At 38.7% G+C, this 17,135-nt stretch overlaps 1 protein-coding gene across 5 annotated transcripts in view; it reads left to right on the forward strand.

The window, feature by feature from the left end:
• The window catches only part of OSBPL6 (oxysterol binding protein like 6), a 201,215-nt gene that overhangs the window by 177,723 nt on the left and 6,357 nt on the right, over positions 1-17,135 (forward strand). For 4 of the 5 annotated variants that reach the window (XM_036099142.2, XM_036099143.2, XM_036099144.2 and 1 more), the window contains 8 exons: positions 1,853-1,960; positions 3,606-3,743; positions 10,203-10,290; positions 10,801-11,054; positions 11,806-11,943; positions 12,247-12,310; positions 14,117-14,195; positions 15,953-16,097. In XM_036099142.2, coding sequence (XP_035955035.1) covers positions 1,853-1,960; positions 3,606-3,743; positions 10,203-10,290; positions 10,801-11,054; positions 11,806-11,943; positions 12,247-12,310; positions 14,117-14,195; positions 15,953-16,097 — 1,014 coding nt within the window. The remainder of the gene's footprint in view (positions 1-1,852; positions 1,961-3,605; positions 3,744-10,202; positions 10,291-10,800; positions 11,055-11,805; positions 11,944-12,246; positions 12,311-14,116; positions 14,196-15,952; positions 16,098-17,135) is intronic. The other variant, XM_036099150.2, reaches the window with a different exon arrangement.

Raw genomic sequence — 17,135 nt, forward strand, 5'->3', positions numbered from 1 at the left:
TGAAAACTCCTACCCTGAGGAACACCATTATGTATCCTCGCTGTGGAGTTTGTGTGGTGTTGTTTTGTTAGCTCTGTTCCAGTGACAACAGACAGTGCAGTCACTTTGGAGGAACCCTCCGTTGAGGTTTGTCTCAAACCATCAGGTCAAGACTATGATTCTGCAGTTAAAACCGCCAAACGACCCACCACGAGGCCTCCCACCTAAAGGACAATAAAATGTATCTGATTCCAAATATTTCAATTAACAAGATAACTTTCAGCATACTTATGGGCAAAGAAATAGTGAAAGAACAAATAAGCATAGGTCTAGTGGTCACAAAGGATAGGGGTAACTACCAAGTGTTTGAGATTTTGCTCTGGGAACAATGACCCTGAGCACTTTTGCAGCATGTAAAGATACTAGGATTCTTCCTTTAAAGTACATGATTTATTTACTATGAGAGTAATCATCTTTTATCTAAATAACACATTCCTGTTTTCTCAAAGAGCTAGACACATATTTCCTTCAATACATAAACGTAGCAACTGTTAAGATCTGCATCCACCTTTAATCCATCAATACCTGACAGCCCACCGGAGCACGTGTGTTATATTTTACACATATTTTACAAGCTGGTTATAAAGACTTTAAACAAAAGCCAGAAGCTGTGAGTGAACAGTTTTCTCCTCAAAAAGCAGAAGCCGTGTTGGAGGGAGAGAGGAGAGGCCATTCTGTGCTCCATGCTCAAGGACTATGCACTGCTCAATGCAAGTGTAAAGTTTAGCCACTTTGTAGTTTATCCTGTTTTAATAGATACAGAGTTAGAATTATGATATTATATTTGTATGTGTATTGGTTTACTATATCCATACACTCCATCTGAAGAAAAGCAGTATGCCCGTTCTCTGGGGGAGATGCCTTTGTAAGTCCTGACATTTCTCTTCCACCCAGTAAGGCATCCACCTCCCTCTTCTCATTGCTGATTTTAATGCAAAGGAAAGGAACTGTCCAGCTTCTCTTTGGGCTTTGTTCTCCCATGTCCTTTGATCCTTGATGTAATTCCAGTTCACTACATCTATCTTGTATATAGGGAACATGTGCCCATGCATCCATGTGATGCAAGTACGTTTGTCCACAGGGCACCTGTAGGGAGTAAAGCTTATGTAAAGCTATTCTCTTCTTGCCGCACGTCCTAAACTGTTACACCAGGTAGCGTTTTACTGATGCAGACTGAGGGTATATTGAAAGTAGTGATGCTGATAGCTTGGAGTTAGTTCCTTCCAGTGATATGTTCTTTATTATGCTTATCCGTGTCTACACTGCTCAGCTTTTGGGCTCCACTTTCATGTGTATGTGCTCCTAAAAAATGAAAATACAACTATTTTTTCACTGGAATAAAATATAATTTTATAAATTAAAGCCAGTTTATTGTTCATCCCACTTCCAAATAATTTTTAATATCACTATCTGGCTTGGAGACAACTCCCAAATTTTAGAAACTAGAACCAAAAATGGAAAGAATCAGTAGTTTTTATCTCCGGCTGCAAAACATAATATATATGTGGTGGTAGACCGGGCTTGGATGTAATGGGCCTGAAAGGGGGAGAAAATTCCATGAATCATTTTTATGAAATCCACGAACTCTTTCAACCCACTAACCTACTAATTAGCGCTCTTATTTTATAAAAAATTAGTACCTTAATTCTGAGCCATTCATTTCCTTCTTACCGGTAGGATCTGGCCTATGATGACTCCAAAAATTATAACTAAGAGCATCATAGACTCTTGTCCAGTGTGTATTTGTGTGTTTATTCTGTTTTATGCTTGCTTATTAACTTGAAATTACATGTGCAATTTTTGTTATTTTAAGGCACTCAACCAGAATGCTGAACTAAGAAGTCGGTTGAACAGAATACATTCAGAATCTATTATTTGTGATCAGGTTGTCAGTGTAAATATTATCCCTAGCCCTGATGAGGTAAGATTCATTTTTAATAAATGGAGAATACTTACTTTATAGCATCTAAATCAACTACATATTTTGGGTTTTTTTTATACAGTTCTTTCACTGCTAATAAGATTCTCTGCATAAATATTTGTGTTGTTGACAGTTCGGTGTTCTTTGGAGTGAAGGATGTACATGAGCTCAATATCATTTATTCTTGGTGATCAGTCTCTATTTGTATTTATATCTGTGTTCACCTGATGCTACTGAATATTTAGTTTATATATCTATTCCAGCTTGTGAATTCTCTGTGTCTGTCACAGTCTTCCTTTGAAATGTTCCTTATCATCAAACGGCCCATGAAATGTTGGGGGAAAAAACATATTTAGCTGAGAAGGTGCTAAATGAAGACTTTCTTAAGGTTTATTTTAAAAGCCCTATCTTAGGAGAAATCACCTAACCTTACTAAAATAATACTAATGATGCTATTATAGCCACTAATAGTGATGCTGATAATTAATAGCTAGCACATGTCAAGTGAGCGCTTACTATGTGCTGAGTGTCGTGCTAACAACATTACGTGTGTTATCTCATTTGACACTCCTAATGATCTCTGAGGTAGGTGCTATTATTACTCCATTTTTCAGGAGAATTTTTGACATAATGCTAAAAGGACAGGAGAACATTCAGTATTTGGGCTAGACTTAGTGTATAATTCTGTTTATAACCCTTTATAAAAATTACTATTTTATAACCATGAGAATTTACACTTTTCAACAGTAATATTAGAGCTTTATATACAGTGACATATAATAAGGTGAGAGTTTTAACTCATGTGAAGGTCATATTTCTAGAAAAACATAAATTTTACTAGAAATCTACAGGTGCCAAGGTCCTGGCATCTAATTGCTTAGGAAATGCCATCCCAAGACAGCTTCTTTTTGATTTAAGTTGCCAACCCTACGTCCACTCACCTTCGTGCATCACATGGCATCTGGTGACCGTCATGCTCACTCAACTGCTCAGAATCCAAAAGTATTTCTACAATTTCATCATTCAAAAATTGTTAACAGTCTTAGTTTGAATCTTTGCAATCTGATATTTGTACTATATATATATAAATAGTACTGAATAAAAATACAGTTTGCCATAGGTTTAATACTCGAGTCATATTATCTCATTGGTTAAAGTTCAAGACCAAATTGGAAAGTGACTTTTATATATTCTGTCTTAAAAATTTAGTTTTATAGAGTCTTTTCTTAGCATATCTCTAGTGGTTTCTACAAATATGTCTTGAGATTTAGCATACTGGTTAGAATATAGCTAGTAATGACAGATCTAAGAATATGAGAATGAACCTGTCTCCATAATCAATTCAGGGTCTTCATAGGGGTTCAAGCTGTTTAACTCCACTTAATATCCATTAAGCATTGATTTGAAATCAAGTCACAGTACCATCACCTTTCAGCCATGCCTTTTGGATTCTTGAGACATATTAGAAGGAAACTTAGGCCATGATCATTACTGAGTTGCAAGTGAAAATTACTTGTCACCACTCTTTTAACATATGGTGTGCATTTCTCTAGAAATCTGGTCTAGTACGTCATGGTCTAATTTGAACAAATAGCTTTTCTTTCAGGGGAATAACAATGACACCAAATGCTTCTGTCTTCTATAGGCTGGTGAGCAAATCCATGTCAGTCTCCCCCTGTCACAGCAGGTAGCCGACGAGAGCCGCCTCTCCATGTCAGAGTCTGTCTCCGAGTTCTTTGACGCCCAGGAGGTGCTGCTCTCTGCAAGCTCATCAGAGAATGAGGTAAGGTTTTTTGATGTGTCAACCCCAACTGCTTCTGTTTTTTTTTTAATTTTTTTAATTTATTTTTTTATTATTATGTTATGTTAATCACCATACATTACATCATTAGTTTTTGGTGTAGTGTTCCACGATTCATTGTTTGCGTATAACACCCAGTGCTCCATTCAGTACGTGCCCTCCTTAATACCCATCACCAGGCTAACCCATCTCCCCACCCCCCTCCCCTCTAGAACCCTCGGTTTGTTTGTCAGAGTCCATACTGCTTCTGATGAGGAGTTTGGGTGAAAGAAAGTAAGACTATGGGGACATTTTTTTCGTTCTTTTTTTTCTTAAATCACAGTAAGATTCCCAAATTGTAGAAGAGCCAAAAGCATGCAAACTACATTGGTTCCCATTTACTGAGCACTGAACACTTCTGCGTGCCAACTTACTACTTATTAAATTTGATGAATAAAAGGAAAGAATTTAGCATTCATTCGGATGCTGTTGTATGATTTGTATTTCAGGATAACCAAATAGTTGATGGCAGAGTTTTTTGTAGAAGGAGACTAGTTAAAGGTAGAAAGAAAGGATGAAAGAATTTGAAAATCACCATGTATGTGTGTGTGCATGCACGCACACACACGCACACGCACACTACAGCTCTACCAGAGACATGAATTTGAGCTTCTTTAGGAAGGTGGTGTCTAGGATATCTGGTTGGCTAATTAAGGGTTTTGGAGGTTACTGCTGGCTAACATAAAAACTTTTTCGTTATTTTTTACTGAGGTATAATTTACATACAACATTATTTTAGTTTCAGGTGTACAACATAAGAATCGATATTTGTATATATTGTAAAATGATCACCACAATAAGTCTAGTTAACATCTGTCGCCATAGTTACAGATTTTTTTTCCTGTGATAAGAACTTTTTAGATCTACTCTCATAGCAACTTTCGGATACGCAATACAGCATTATTAACTATAGTTGCCATGCTGTACCTCACATCCCCAGGACTTAGTTATTTTATAACTGGAAGTCTGTACCCATAAAGATTTTTTGGATTGTTCTTCATGCTCATAAGTCTTGGCTAGGTCTTGGAAGCTGGGAATCTTCATTGGTCAGGTTGCAGAAATTGATTCTTTTACTGAAATTTAGTCAAGCATACTTAGAATGTTCTTTTTCTTTTCTTTCTCTCTCTTTCTTTCTTTCTTTCTTTCTTTCTTTCTTTCTTTCTTCCTTCCTTCCTTCCTTCCTTCCTTCCTTCCTTTCTTTCTTTCTTTCTTTCGGCTTGGGAGAAGCAGCCAAAACTCCTTCCCACACAGTTGATTAAAAATTTTGTCATTTGAGGTTGCAAATCTGTACTGCATTTTTACAAAAAGGAAATGAAATAGTTGCTGAATGTTATTTCCATATGCATAGAAAATAGATTGGAAGGAAACATCCTGATAATTAGTTGTAGTTGTTTTTGGATGTTTGAAATTATGAGGGATTTTAGAAACAAAAATAAGTGGAGAAGAGAAAGAAAGAATGACCACATACCACTTTTATAATGGGGGAGAGGTAAAATAGCATTCTTGTGTCGCGTACTGAATTTGTGACCACACCAAGCCACGCACCTGCCTCTCCAATCCCTGGTCCTATGTTTACCGATTCACAGAGACTCCCGGGTACAAGCCGGGGTACTAGTTTAATTATTCATAATGATAATTGGTCAGATGCTATCAGATGGACAAAATAATTATGCTTGCTGATTCGTGTCTCTTTTCCTAAGGCGCACCTGCATGGGAAGCCTAGCTCTAGTCAGGAGGTTGCTTGGTGAGCAAGGAACAGGAGCAGGAACAGTGACTTGAGTGAACTAAAGGCTAGGGGGGCCGGGATGTCATAACTCCACTCTTTTGTCTCCATTATAGGGCTACTGTGCCACATGGACAGGGTATTTGTGTTTGGGAGCCAATCATGCCGGAGACATGCTACCAGCATTTTCTTTTCTGACTCTCTTTTCTTTGGCCTCCCATTGCTGACCGGTCCTTCATCCTCTTCAGTCAGGTTCCAGTCAGATTTGGCTTCATGTTACTGGAGCTCTGACCCATCAGATGATGACTTTATAGCTGTCTCTCTGAAAGCAACCTAATTTCCCTATTTTTAAGTTCTTGGAGGCACACTGGCTAGGGACCCAAGTGCCACTCATAGCAGACACTGACAATACGGAAATGAAGGGGACGTGACGTGCGTTATTGCACAAGTCCAGGCAGCGTGGTGGTACCAGCTCTGAGGGAAGAGTGATCCTGGTGGCGGAGGGAAGGACAGGGGTTGTGTGGAGATGATGTACTCACCTGGAGGCTTTGTGAGTTGATCAGACCTCTCAGTGGAGTTATCGGGCCAGTATTTGGGTATTCAGATCTAAAGCTCAAAGAGAAAACGGGTCTGAAGATAGAGCAAGAGTCAGCTCAGGATCCACATAACCAGCCACCTGTGAGACATTGCCCCCTGGGTACTCCACAGAACCTCTCATTCGGCATGTCCAAAAATGGATTAATCAACAAAGCCTGTACCCACACACACACCCCCAAGTGGGGAGAAACCTACCCATACTTCTCATATTGCTTATCCTGGTGCTCTTCTGCCCAGGTGTTCACATCAAATACCTGGGTATTGTCCTTCACCGCACCTGCCTTACTAGGACCCGCCACCCACGCTGATTCACTCACTGGGTTCTGTAATGTCTGTCACCTACATCCTACCAAGTCCATACATCTTCCTACAGCTTCACTGCCACTACTCCAATTCAGTCCTCCATCATCTCCCCCCTGGATTACCTGACCAGTCCCCATTACTGGTTTCTCTGCCTCCCTTCTTGCCCCTTTAATCCATTTTCCACTGGACAGCCTGATTCATCCTTCTGAAATGCAAATCTGATCATGTCCTTATTCCCCAGTGTCCTTAGGATAACTACCTAAACTCCTTAGCCATCATACAAAGACCCTTATAATCTAATCTCTGCTCTCAGCTACAGCCTCTTGCAATTTCTCTTCTTCTGGATCCTTCCAGGGGCCACATATTTGCTAACTGAATGAAGGAATGCTTGTAGCACTTTAACACATGATTAATCTGAGAAACATCTGGGCATTAGCTGTCTTACATTAACATTTTCCATGAGTGAGAGAAAAATCCTCTCTATGTGATATCTACCAACACACTTCATTTAATGGATGTTCAGCTCCTTTAAAAAAATGCTGTTTTTGCTTCCAGAATGATCTACTTCCTTTCTTCTGCTATTACCTTGTTTCCACAATGCTATATGCCTGGTCACATTTAGGGAAAAAAAAAAAAAATTCCCTGAACTCTTTTGAATGCCTAAGCTCTTCAGGAGAAATATTTGTCCTCAGGACTTCTTGACCAGGGGGGAGAAAATGAATATGTGTTAATTGTTTTATTATAATACTACAGAGCCTTAACTTTGGATACAGGATAATGTGCATGGACCACAGCCAGACGGGCCAGCCTTAGCTATTGCTCACACATATGGGAATATAGATCTTACTCAGGGCCTACTGTCATTGTGGAATTGTTTTACATTCTACATGGACCATTCTAGAAGGAAATGGGTATCGGACCATTTTTATCGTATATTACTTTGAGAGAGATTAGAAATTCAAGAAGAATAGACTGTTTATAGCTTTTTGTAGGATAAACATGAATGTTTTCTTAATAAATTCAAACAGTACACAGGCATGCAACATAAATTTGGTTTGAACAGGCATTTGTCTCCTCTAACATAATTTGGTGTGATTAGTTTTTTTAAGAGAAATCATGTAGAAGAGTTTGATTTACTTTTTTTTTTTCTATCAAGCTTAAGAAGGTGGCTCTCACATACCTGATGATTTTACCGTCGGCTCTTTTGCAGTCATTAGGAACTGGAAACCAGTTGCGGTGGGAAAACATGAATCAGAAAAAGATTTTATTCTCAATTTGCCATCTTTATAGACTTGCTCAGTCTGCAAAGCAAAACTACAATTATTCATTTATATATGCAATAATTCTATCACTGTTCTCCCTAAATATAGGAATTCTTCTCAACTTTATTTTTTTTTTAAGATTTTATTTATTTGACAGAGAGAGACACAGTGAGAGAGGGAACACTAGCAGGGGGAGTGGGAGAGGGAGAAGCAGGCTTCCCTCTGAGGGGCTCGATCCCAGCTGCCAGGCATCTTCCTGATGGAATTATGACCTGAGCCGAAGGCAGACGCTTGACGACTGAGCCACCCAGGCGCCCCTCAACTTTAACTTTTAAAACATCAGCAATAAATCCAGAAACCTTAAAGGCAGAGACTGTTTTTTATTACCTACAAACTTAAAACTTTTACATGGCAAAAAAAAAACAAAAGGCATACAACAGCATTAAAAAATAAATTGCAGACTAGCCAAACGCAACCTAGATGATGGGCTGAAAAATGTGTGAAAGAAAACAAATTTACACAAGATGAAATGCAAACTTTAAAAGAGATCTTTTATGTATGTTAGGTAAATACATATTAAAAAAGGATTGATAATATATAGTGTTTGAGTGGGTGTGGAGAGATGGATGTTCTCATGTGCTGCTGGTGAGAACAAATTACTACAATCTTTCAGGACAACAATTTGGCAACATGTGCCTATAGCCTAAATGTGACCCGTTTGATCCAACCATTTCACTTCTAGGAATAAATATTAATGAAACTGCCAGACAGATTCACAGAAATATATTTACAAGGATTGTATCCAAGTATTTTACAAGTGCATCCAAGTATTATCAATAATAATAAAACGTTGGAAACCATTTAAATGCTGGCTAAATTCCTTGTGTTATACCTGTATAATGAATTATGTTGCCATTCCAAATAAAGGTGAGAGCTGTATTTATTATAATGGAAATATATTCAGAACACTATAAAACAAGATGTAAACTGACCCCCTTGTTCAGTATCTAAAGATAGATATGTCAATATGTTTGTATAGTCATTTTGACATTGGGGGTAATATCCACCAAATGTGAGAAGCAGTTTCCATTAGATGATAGAATTACGGTTAGTTTTTCTATAATCTGTTTACCCTCTTATAATTTCTAATTTTTTACAGCAAGAATGTTTTGTTATCTGTGCAGGAAAAAATGTAACATTATTTCCATTTTGGAAAAGTGAATAAGTATCAGTGGCTTTGTTGGTTGTTCCCATTTCTCTGAGTGGCTCTACTGTACTCTGTTTTCTTATCTCATCCATTTCTCACTCCCCTTAGTACACATGTTGCCCCTTAATTTTATTCTCATGCAAATTTTGGTTTCATTTTCGTTCCATGTTGTTCTCTTGGAGAGAGTGGCTTCATTCTTGATTTCCCCTGTCCCTGGATCTTCCTCCCCCACCCCCAAATAATCTGCCACATTTTGTCCATTGTCTTCAAATGTGGCTCTCAAAACAGCTTGACTTCCAGATCCTCGTCGTGGTCATCTTAACCTGTCAGTATCCCCTACCCAGATCTATGGAGTCGCCTATCATCAGAGCTCCCGAAGGAAAGCTGCCAGGCATCTTCCTGAAAACTAAATGTGATAATAATAAAAAATAAATAAATAAAATTTAACAGAAATAAAAAGAGTAATTGCTTTTGAAAAAAAAATATGACTGTCATCCCCTTGCATGTAATAACTCGTGGGACTATATGGGAACCGTTTATGGTTTGTTTGTTTTTTTTAAGATTTTATTTATTTATTTTTTTGACAGAGAGAGAGACAGCGAGAGAGGGAACACAAGCAGGGGGAGTGGGAGAGGGAGAAGTAGGCTTCCCGCCGAGCAGGGAGCCCGATGCGGGGCTTGATCCCAGGACCCTGGGATCATGACCTGAGCCGAAGACAGACGCTTAACGACTGAGCCACCCAGGCACCCCAGGAACCCTTTATGTTGACATGAAAAGACCTTCAGAGTCAGACCCTCTTCCTGTTCACCCCCCCTCTGTCTCAGCCACTCAGCTTCTGAGCATTCCTAGAATGGAATGTTCCTCTCATGTTTCTCTGCGTTTTTGTACACTCTGCTTTCTTCCTGTGCTTCTCCCCCTTCTAAAAACCTCTCCAACACTCAGTGCCAATTTTATTTCCTCTGGGCAGCCCCTCCTGATTCCTCTAGGGGGAGGATAAGGCCTCCTTTTTTGTACATTCTTACTGTATTGCACTGAAATATTTCTGATGAAGCACTGGCCTCCCCCAGCCCCCCACCCCAGCTAAGGCAGGAGGCTACTTAAACACAAAGGCTGCTTTCCAGCCATGCTGTATTCTGGCTCATGACTCACTCTCTCTCTCAAGTGTTCATTGCACATACGCCAAATACACTTCCCCCCGTGACCTGTGCTTTTGCTTATTTGGGCAATGTTTTGTTTTTAGTCATTTGATTTCCTGACCTTTCAAGACTGAACAAGAATTCTGGTCCTTTCTGTGTTCTTCCCCTTTTTAGGCTTCAGACGATGAGTCTTACATCAGTGACGTGAGTGATAATATATCTGAAGACAACACCAGTGTTGCAGACAACATTTCTCGGCAAAGTATGCATCCTTTGAGCTCCCAGGTTGCTCTGTCTTCTTGCCAAGTTAGAACGCTGGTGATTCAGTGAACAACTATTTTCTCTCCTCACTGATTGTTCCTTTTGCAGCCGATCATTCAGTACATTTTATATTTGTATAATCTGTTAAGGTAAATGGTTGAAAAATCCATTAGGGAGAAGCTTAAATGAAAAAGTTTTACTTCTTGCTTAAACCAGAAGTTTGAGTCTTTCTTATTAAATGTATTTAATTTTTAAAAATTTGACTTATCTTTTCTGGAATAATATTTGAGCGTATGTAATACCTTGTTAAAAAAAAACTGTATATTGATGTTTTGTGCACGTACAAGCAACCGTGTGTTGAAATAATTCCACTCTTGAGAGAGTATAATGGAGGCTTAAGAAATGTATCACAACCAGAAGTATTTGAAAGAATTATTTTCTTCCCAGATGCTATGAAATCAAAAAAGCGAAGTATCTTTTATCGTGCTTCTTGTCTTTGTCTCCCGTCCAGTCTTGAATGGGGAGCTCACAGGAGGAGCCTTCCGAAATGGCCGTCGAACGTGCCTGCCAGCCCCCTGCCCCGACACCAGTAACATTAACCTGTGGAATATCTTGAGGAACAACATTGGTAAAGACTTGTCTAAAGTCTCTATGCCTGTGGAGCTAAATGAGCCACTCAACACCCTGCAGCATCTCTGTGAGGAAATCGAATACAGTGAGCTTCTGGACAAGGCTTCAGAAACTGACGACCCCTACGAGCGCATGGTAATCCATAACAGAGCAGTACCTTTCGGGGAGTTGTCAACCCTAGACGTGGACTAAGGCACAATTCATTAGGATGGCATATTTGGTTTCTGCATAACATTTCCACTGCATGGGTGAAGGAGGAAACAGTTCATTCGCACAAATTGAGCAGGGCCCAAAAATTTCCAGATACCTCCATAGGCAGTATATGCTTTGTGACCTGTCTTCGGTCATGAGTATTTCTGAAGTTAGAATGTAAAGGTACCACACTCCTCCCAGGTTTAAGGCATGCGTAGCCTTGCCCTAGCAGCTTTTCTGGAAAGCCAAGAGAGCCCATGTGTTCAAGAACTTGGGTCAGAGAAAGGAACCTCCTGTTTGTGCTTTGCCCTGGCCTCTACTCCACACGACTGTGGAAGACTTGACTGCCCTCCCGAAAGTACCAGCAGCCACAAGCCTCCTGCCCATGGTGCTAAGTTGTGCAAAGGACTAACCTATAAACTGGGTTTCAGAACCTCTGAGCTCTGTGATACTCGGGAAACTGGGTGACAGCTGAATGAAGAATATTTGGCCTCAGATGCAAGGACTTTCGCATCTTTTTCACTCATTTTTTAACCCATGAGTTTATGAAGAGTCTGTGCAGATAATAGAAAAAGCAAACACCATCAAATCAGCACCCATGGACAGGGGTGTGTAAAATCTCAAGAAATAAGGGACAAACAGACCTGGAAGTAGTCTCTCCTATATTATTTTCCTTTCTTAAATGTTTTAACAGGTTCTTATTGCTGCATTTGCAGTTTCAGGATATTGCTCCACCTATTTCAGAGCAGGAAGTAAGCCATTCAACCCTGTCCTTGGGGAGACTTACGAATGCATTAGAGAGGACAAGGGATTCAGATTTTTCTCAGAACAGGTAGGTCCCATCGGACACACGGAGGTTTCTATGCAGACACTGTAGGAGGAGAGGTTGATGATGAAACAGCTTTTTGATAAACTACTGTTTGCAGTGGGATATGATACCAGTTAACAGAAAACTCTGTTAATATATATAAGTTCTCTGAGTTTAAGCATGAAGTCTTAAAGTGGAAGATTCTGAGAATAATTCAATAAAAAAGATGGATGAGTTGACTAGTTTATATTTGGGGGTAGCCAGTGTATGTTGGAAAAGAATGATCATTTATGGAAGCTTTGCCTTCTCTTTTGTTTTAATTACCAGGTTAGCCATCATCCACCCATTTCTGCCTGTCACTGTGAATCCAAGAATTTTGTGTTTTGGCAAGGTTTGTATTTCAATTATAACTTCAAAATCCAATTGGCGAGCCTATGAAACAGTTTCTAGTTTCTAAAGGAACATTATGCTCAGGTTAGATTTTTACCTTTGGGACTCAGAGAATGTTAGTAATTGGTGTGGAATTCAGTTTTAGAAATTAGATTTCCTGGTTTAAATATGAAACCGTGTCATCCAGGAAATGAGATTGTATACCTAGGAAACAAAGCCCTGGGGACAGCTGAGCTCCATGCCAACTGTGTCAGCTCAGGGCTATCATTTTACCTCATTATGCCTCATTGACTGCATCTATAACATGGAGGTTCTATCTGCTGCCTTCTTGCTTCTTGAGGGTGTGCAAGGAGATCTTAATCGTGAAAGAAGATTCTGTGACACATCATCTGTGGTCATAGTCTATTTAGATATGTAAACATTGTGCTGATTTGTGGTCTTTAACTCACTGAGGCTTAGGGATTCGGATTGAAGTCTCTACTTGTACGGTGCCCATTGTTTAGTCAGAATGTTACAAATTCACATAAAATTACAAGTTTCAAAATCCCTTTAGAAAGAAAAATATATACAGTTGATTCTTGAACAAAACTGGGGTTAGGGTACTGACCCCCACACAGTCTAAAATTCATGTGTTACTTTTGACTCCCCAAAAACTTAACTAGTAATAGCCTACCATTGACCAGAAGCCTTACCAATAAAGTGTAAACCATCAGTGAACACGTATTTTGTATGTTATATGTATTATATGTTATATTCTAATAGTAAGCTAGAGAAAAGAAAATGTTATTAAGAAAATCATAAGGAAGAGAGAATACATTTATAGTACTCTACTGCATTTATCAAAAAAAAATCTGCCTATGAGTGAACCCACGCAGTTCCAACCTGTGTTGCTCAAGGGTCAACTGTGTATGTCCATTTAACCATTAAGTATAAATTGTTCCTTCATGTTTGGAAGGGGGCTTCATTGATCACAGAATATCTCTTCTCATATGCCCTTTCTCAGTCTGCAAACACACAAAATGATAGAGCACTGTGACTGTATTTTATTGCAAAATACGAAAATACATCATTTCTTGGTCATAACAAAGTGTCAGAAATTTTGTGGAGATAGCACTAAGCTCCCTTACTTAGTTCATCAAAATGGGACCTAGTGGTTATTACAAATGCACAGGCAAACCTGAGTGTCCCCAAGTAAAACATAAAACCATCATGTGAAATAAACACTAAGCCCTGGGCCATGTCTTAACCAGTGTATGAACACGTTTGTTAATATCACTTTCTCATAAATTTTGCTTACCCTTCTGAATTTAGAGGTTTTGTTTGTTCGTTTTTTTCTGTTCTCCCAAATCATATAACTTTTCAAATCAGTGTGTATATAAATCAATGGTATTGTCATACTGCAATTATTTTTACTGTGCATCTTATTTTTTTAATATATATGTTAACTATTTCTACCATTTAGTTAAAACTTTTAACAACATTTATTTAGACATTATCTGTGTGTATATGTGTATGTGGATTCACATACACACATATTGCTCTGAGCTTTTCCCAGTTTTATTCGTTGAAACAAATATGGAACATGAGTTCTGGAGAAACATAGATAGTAGATTTTTTTGGTTCACAGTTAATTTTTTCACTTTGGGCCATCCCCAGGTACATGACATGTTAAATCAACAATATAGAATCAATTGTTGATTGTAAAAGTTCTTTGTGAAATGTAGAGTATAATACAGATGTTAGTTTTTATAGACTAAATGATTAGATATGGAATATATATTTCTTCTCCTCTGCCTATGTTGTTTAGATATCAGATGGAAAAACAAGTTCTGGGGGAAGTCCATGGAAATCCTGCCTGTTGGAACACTGAATGTCATGCTTCCAAAGTAGGTTGCTTTCATCTTCCTTTTGGTGTCTTACCTGCTTTTCTAAATCAGAAATGGGTCTTTGAAACTCTAGAAGGTGCCAGTGATCCATTTCCATGTATGTCCAAAGCTTCTGTTAACTTCTCCAAAGTTTTGAGAATGGACCCCCACAAAAGCAAATGAGCACTTCAGTGTATGTATCAAAGCTCCCTGCTTCTCTCTTCATATCCTGTATTCATCAAGTCAATGCCAGCTACCTGCCTGTCCCAGGTACCATGTTAGTTTGCATTTTAGAGCAAAGGTTCTCTTTTTAGCCACTTCTTTTCTATACAATATGTATTTTCACTTTTGAATTCATCTTAGATCCAGGGACTATTTTTAATGTCTAAGTTAGTTTATTAGAGAAGAGTGATGGAATGTTTTCATGGTATTTTTCTAAAGGATATAGCCTATAAATTTTTAAAAATTAATTGAAGTTTTCATTGAGGCCAAAGGCTTGATTGTTTTTGTTTCTTTCTTCAGTTGGTTGGTGTTGTTTGGTTTTCTTTTTGTTTATTCAGTGACAGAATTTGCTGGTGGATGGGTTATGAAGGAAGGTGGGGAGAGAGGAGAATTCCCAGGGCCACAAAATAGACTATTTTTTTTTAGTTTAAATTCAATTAGCCAACATACAGTACATCATTAGTTTTTGATGTAGTGTTCAATGATTCATTAGTTGTGTATAAATATACTTTAAATATTTGCAAACTCATGAGAAGAAAGAGAGTTTTCCCAGGTATGTAGAGAGCCTGCATCATACCAATTCATAAATTTTTTTAGTAACTTAGAAGTGTTTTATTTTAATTTGAAATAACATTTTATTTGAAAATACAGGTAATCTGCAAACTTAAAGGTGATCTGAAGCTATGTCACCTCATTCCTTGGCAGAAACTCTATAACTTCTGTAACCCAGAATTTGCATTAGACGTGCTATCTATGATCATTAGTCTTTTCTCAAAGAATTATTCACATTTTTGGTCTTAATTCAGAGTATGAAACAATGTCCTCAGGGTAATCTTTCTTAAAGGCACATCCTATCATGCCTATCTCCTCCCTCACATCTTTCCACGATGGCCCATTACCTGCAGTATGAATCCAGACTCATCGGAGCATTGTTGAAGGCCTTCCCTTTGCAGACTGGCCACCCACTACACCCATTCACATGTGGCGTACCACTGGCAGGCCCCCAGATGCATCGTGCTATTCTGGCCTCTGTGGCTTTGTCAGTGTGTTTCCCTGGCCTATAGTGCCCTCCTGTCCCTCCTCCAAGCTTAGACTGAATCCAGCCTTCTCCAGCAAGTCTTCCTTGATACTCCCCCCACTTTCCAGGCAGATCTAAGGACTCCCCCTTCTGTGTTCTCATGACATTTCCTCATCACATTTTATTACAAGTATTTGTTGCCATGTCAGTCTACTCCTACCATACTGTTGGCTCCAAGAGAGCAAGAGACAGATCCTATTCAACTTGGTGGCTTTAGCACCTGGACTATAGAAAGCACTGAAATGCTCCTTAAATGAATGAATCATATCACGAGGGTCCTTGACTACATAGAAACTTTCAGCAATTAGAGGAAAATGAGGGAAATTAGAGGAAATTGAGGGAAAAGGAAGGAATTAGAGGAATTAGAGGAAAATGAGGGAAAAGGAAGTTTTGGCCAAAGAATATTCTCAGTCATAGAAATGGTACTATATATTTGTGACCTTCATTGTTTTTTAATCAACATTGTATTTTTCACTAGGTATGGAGATTGCTATGTATGGAATAAAGTCACCACGTGCATACACAACATTCTCAGTGGGAGGAGGTGGATAGAGCATTATGGAGAAGTAACCATTAGAAATACCAAAAGCAGTGTTTGCATTTGCAAACTCACATTTGTCAAGGTAAATGATAATCCTACAACAGTAAAGAAAAAAATAATATAAAATGCTTCGTAAAGGAGAAATATAAGTTACCTTAAACGACAGCAAGTGAGTCTGTCCCATATCATTGATCCTTGAGGACGTTTTAGATAAGAAAGCAGAACCAACTGGTGGAGTTACTCAAGGTATGCAGACTTCCGAACATGTGGAGGTCAAAAAAGGCACCATCTCAAAACAGAAGAAATACTCTTCTTTCTAAAGATTTTCTTTTTAAGCAGCCAGTCAGTATTCATTAAGTAAAATTCCAGAAAACACTTCTTGCCTGAAGCGAGTCTTCTGGTTTCTATTTCTGTTCCTGCTTGATTGCAACAGAGTCAAGTGATCTTATTTTAGGGAGCTAATTATAATGCATTTGTCATTTCTGAGGATGCATGTGGATGATAACTTCCAGTCACTATAAGCTTATCCAACTCTGCCACTATGATGGTCCAAATTTGTTCAAGAAAAAGCATCCTCTTGATTAACAAGAAAAGATTCCTGAGATAGAATGCCTACGCAATAGCATTTTCCCTTAGTCGCTCTGGTCTAAAGTGGAATACACAGTATCGCCCTCATGGTTAGGTGTGCTCCTGAATTCATCGTGGTACAGAAACCCCACCAGCCCTTTTAATCTATTCTACTCCTGATCTCATTCTACTATGGCAGAAACAGATAACATATTGGAGTCTTAAAACTCAAAACGTTCTCTTCTTAGTGAAATCCTTTGAAGCCATACTGGAAGGTCATGTTAGCTGTAATTGAAGATCTTTAATTTACTCAAGATGTTTCTCCCATTTTCCTTTTTTTGCTTGTGGACTCATTAGGTGGCTCAGAACTGAAAGACCAGGCTCATTACTTGCTCTGGTTGGGTGATGACAGTCAATGTGTGCATTTAGTTTTGCAGGCCATGGGAAGCTTCGATTTAGTCCTGCCCCTAATATTTGCAGAGCTCAGGGCAAAAGTACAAATGGAGACCCCATTCCATATGAGTAAATATTTAAAATTTGTAGATCAAACCTA

This window comes from Halichoerus grypus, chromosome 4 (assembly GCF_964656455.1).
Source record: "Halichoerus grypus chromosome 4, mHalGry1.hap1.1, whole genome shotgun sequence".
Lineage (NCBI taxonomy): Eukaryota > Metazoa > Chordata > Mammalia > Carnivora > Phocidae > Halichoerus > Halichoerus grypus.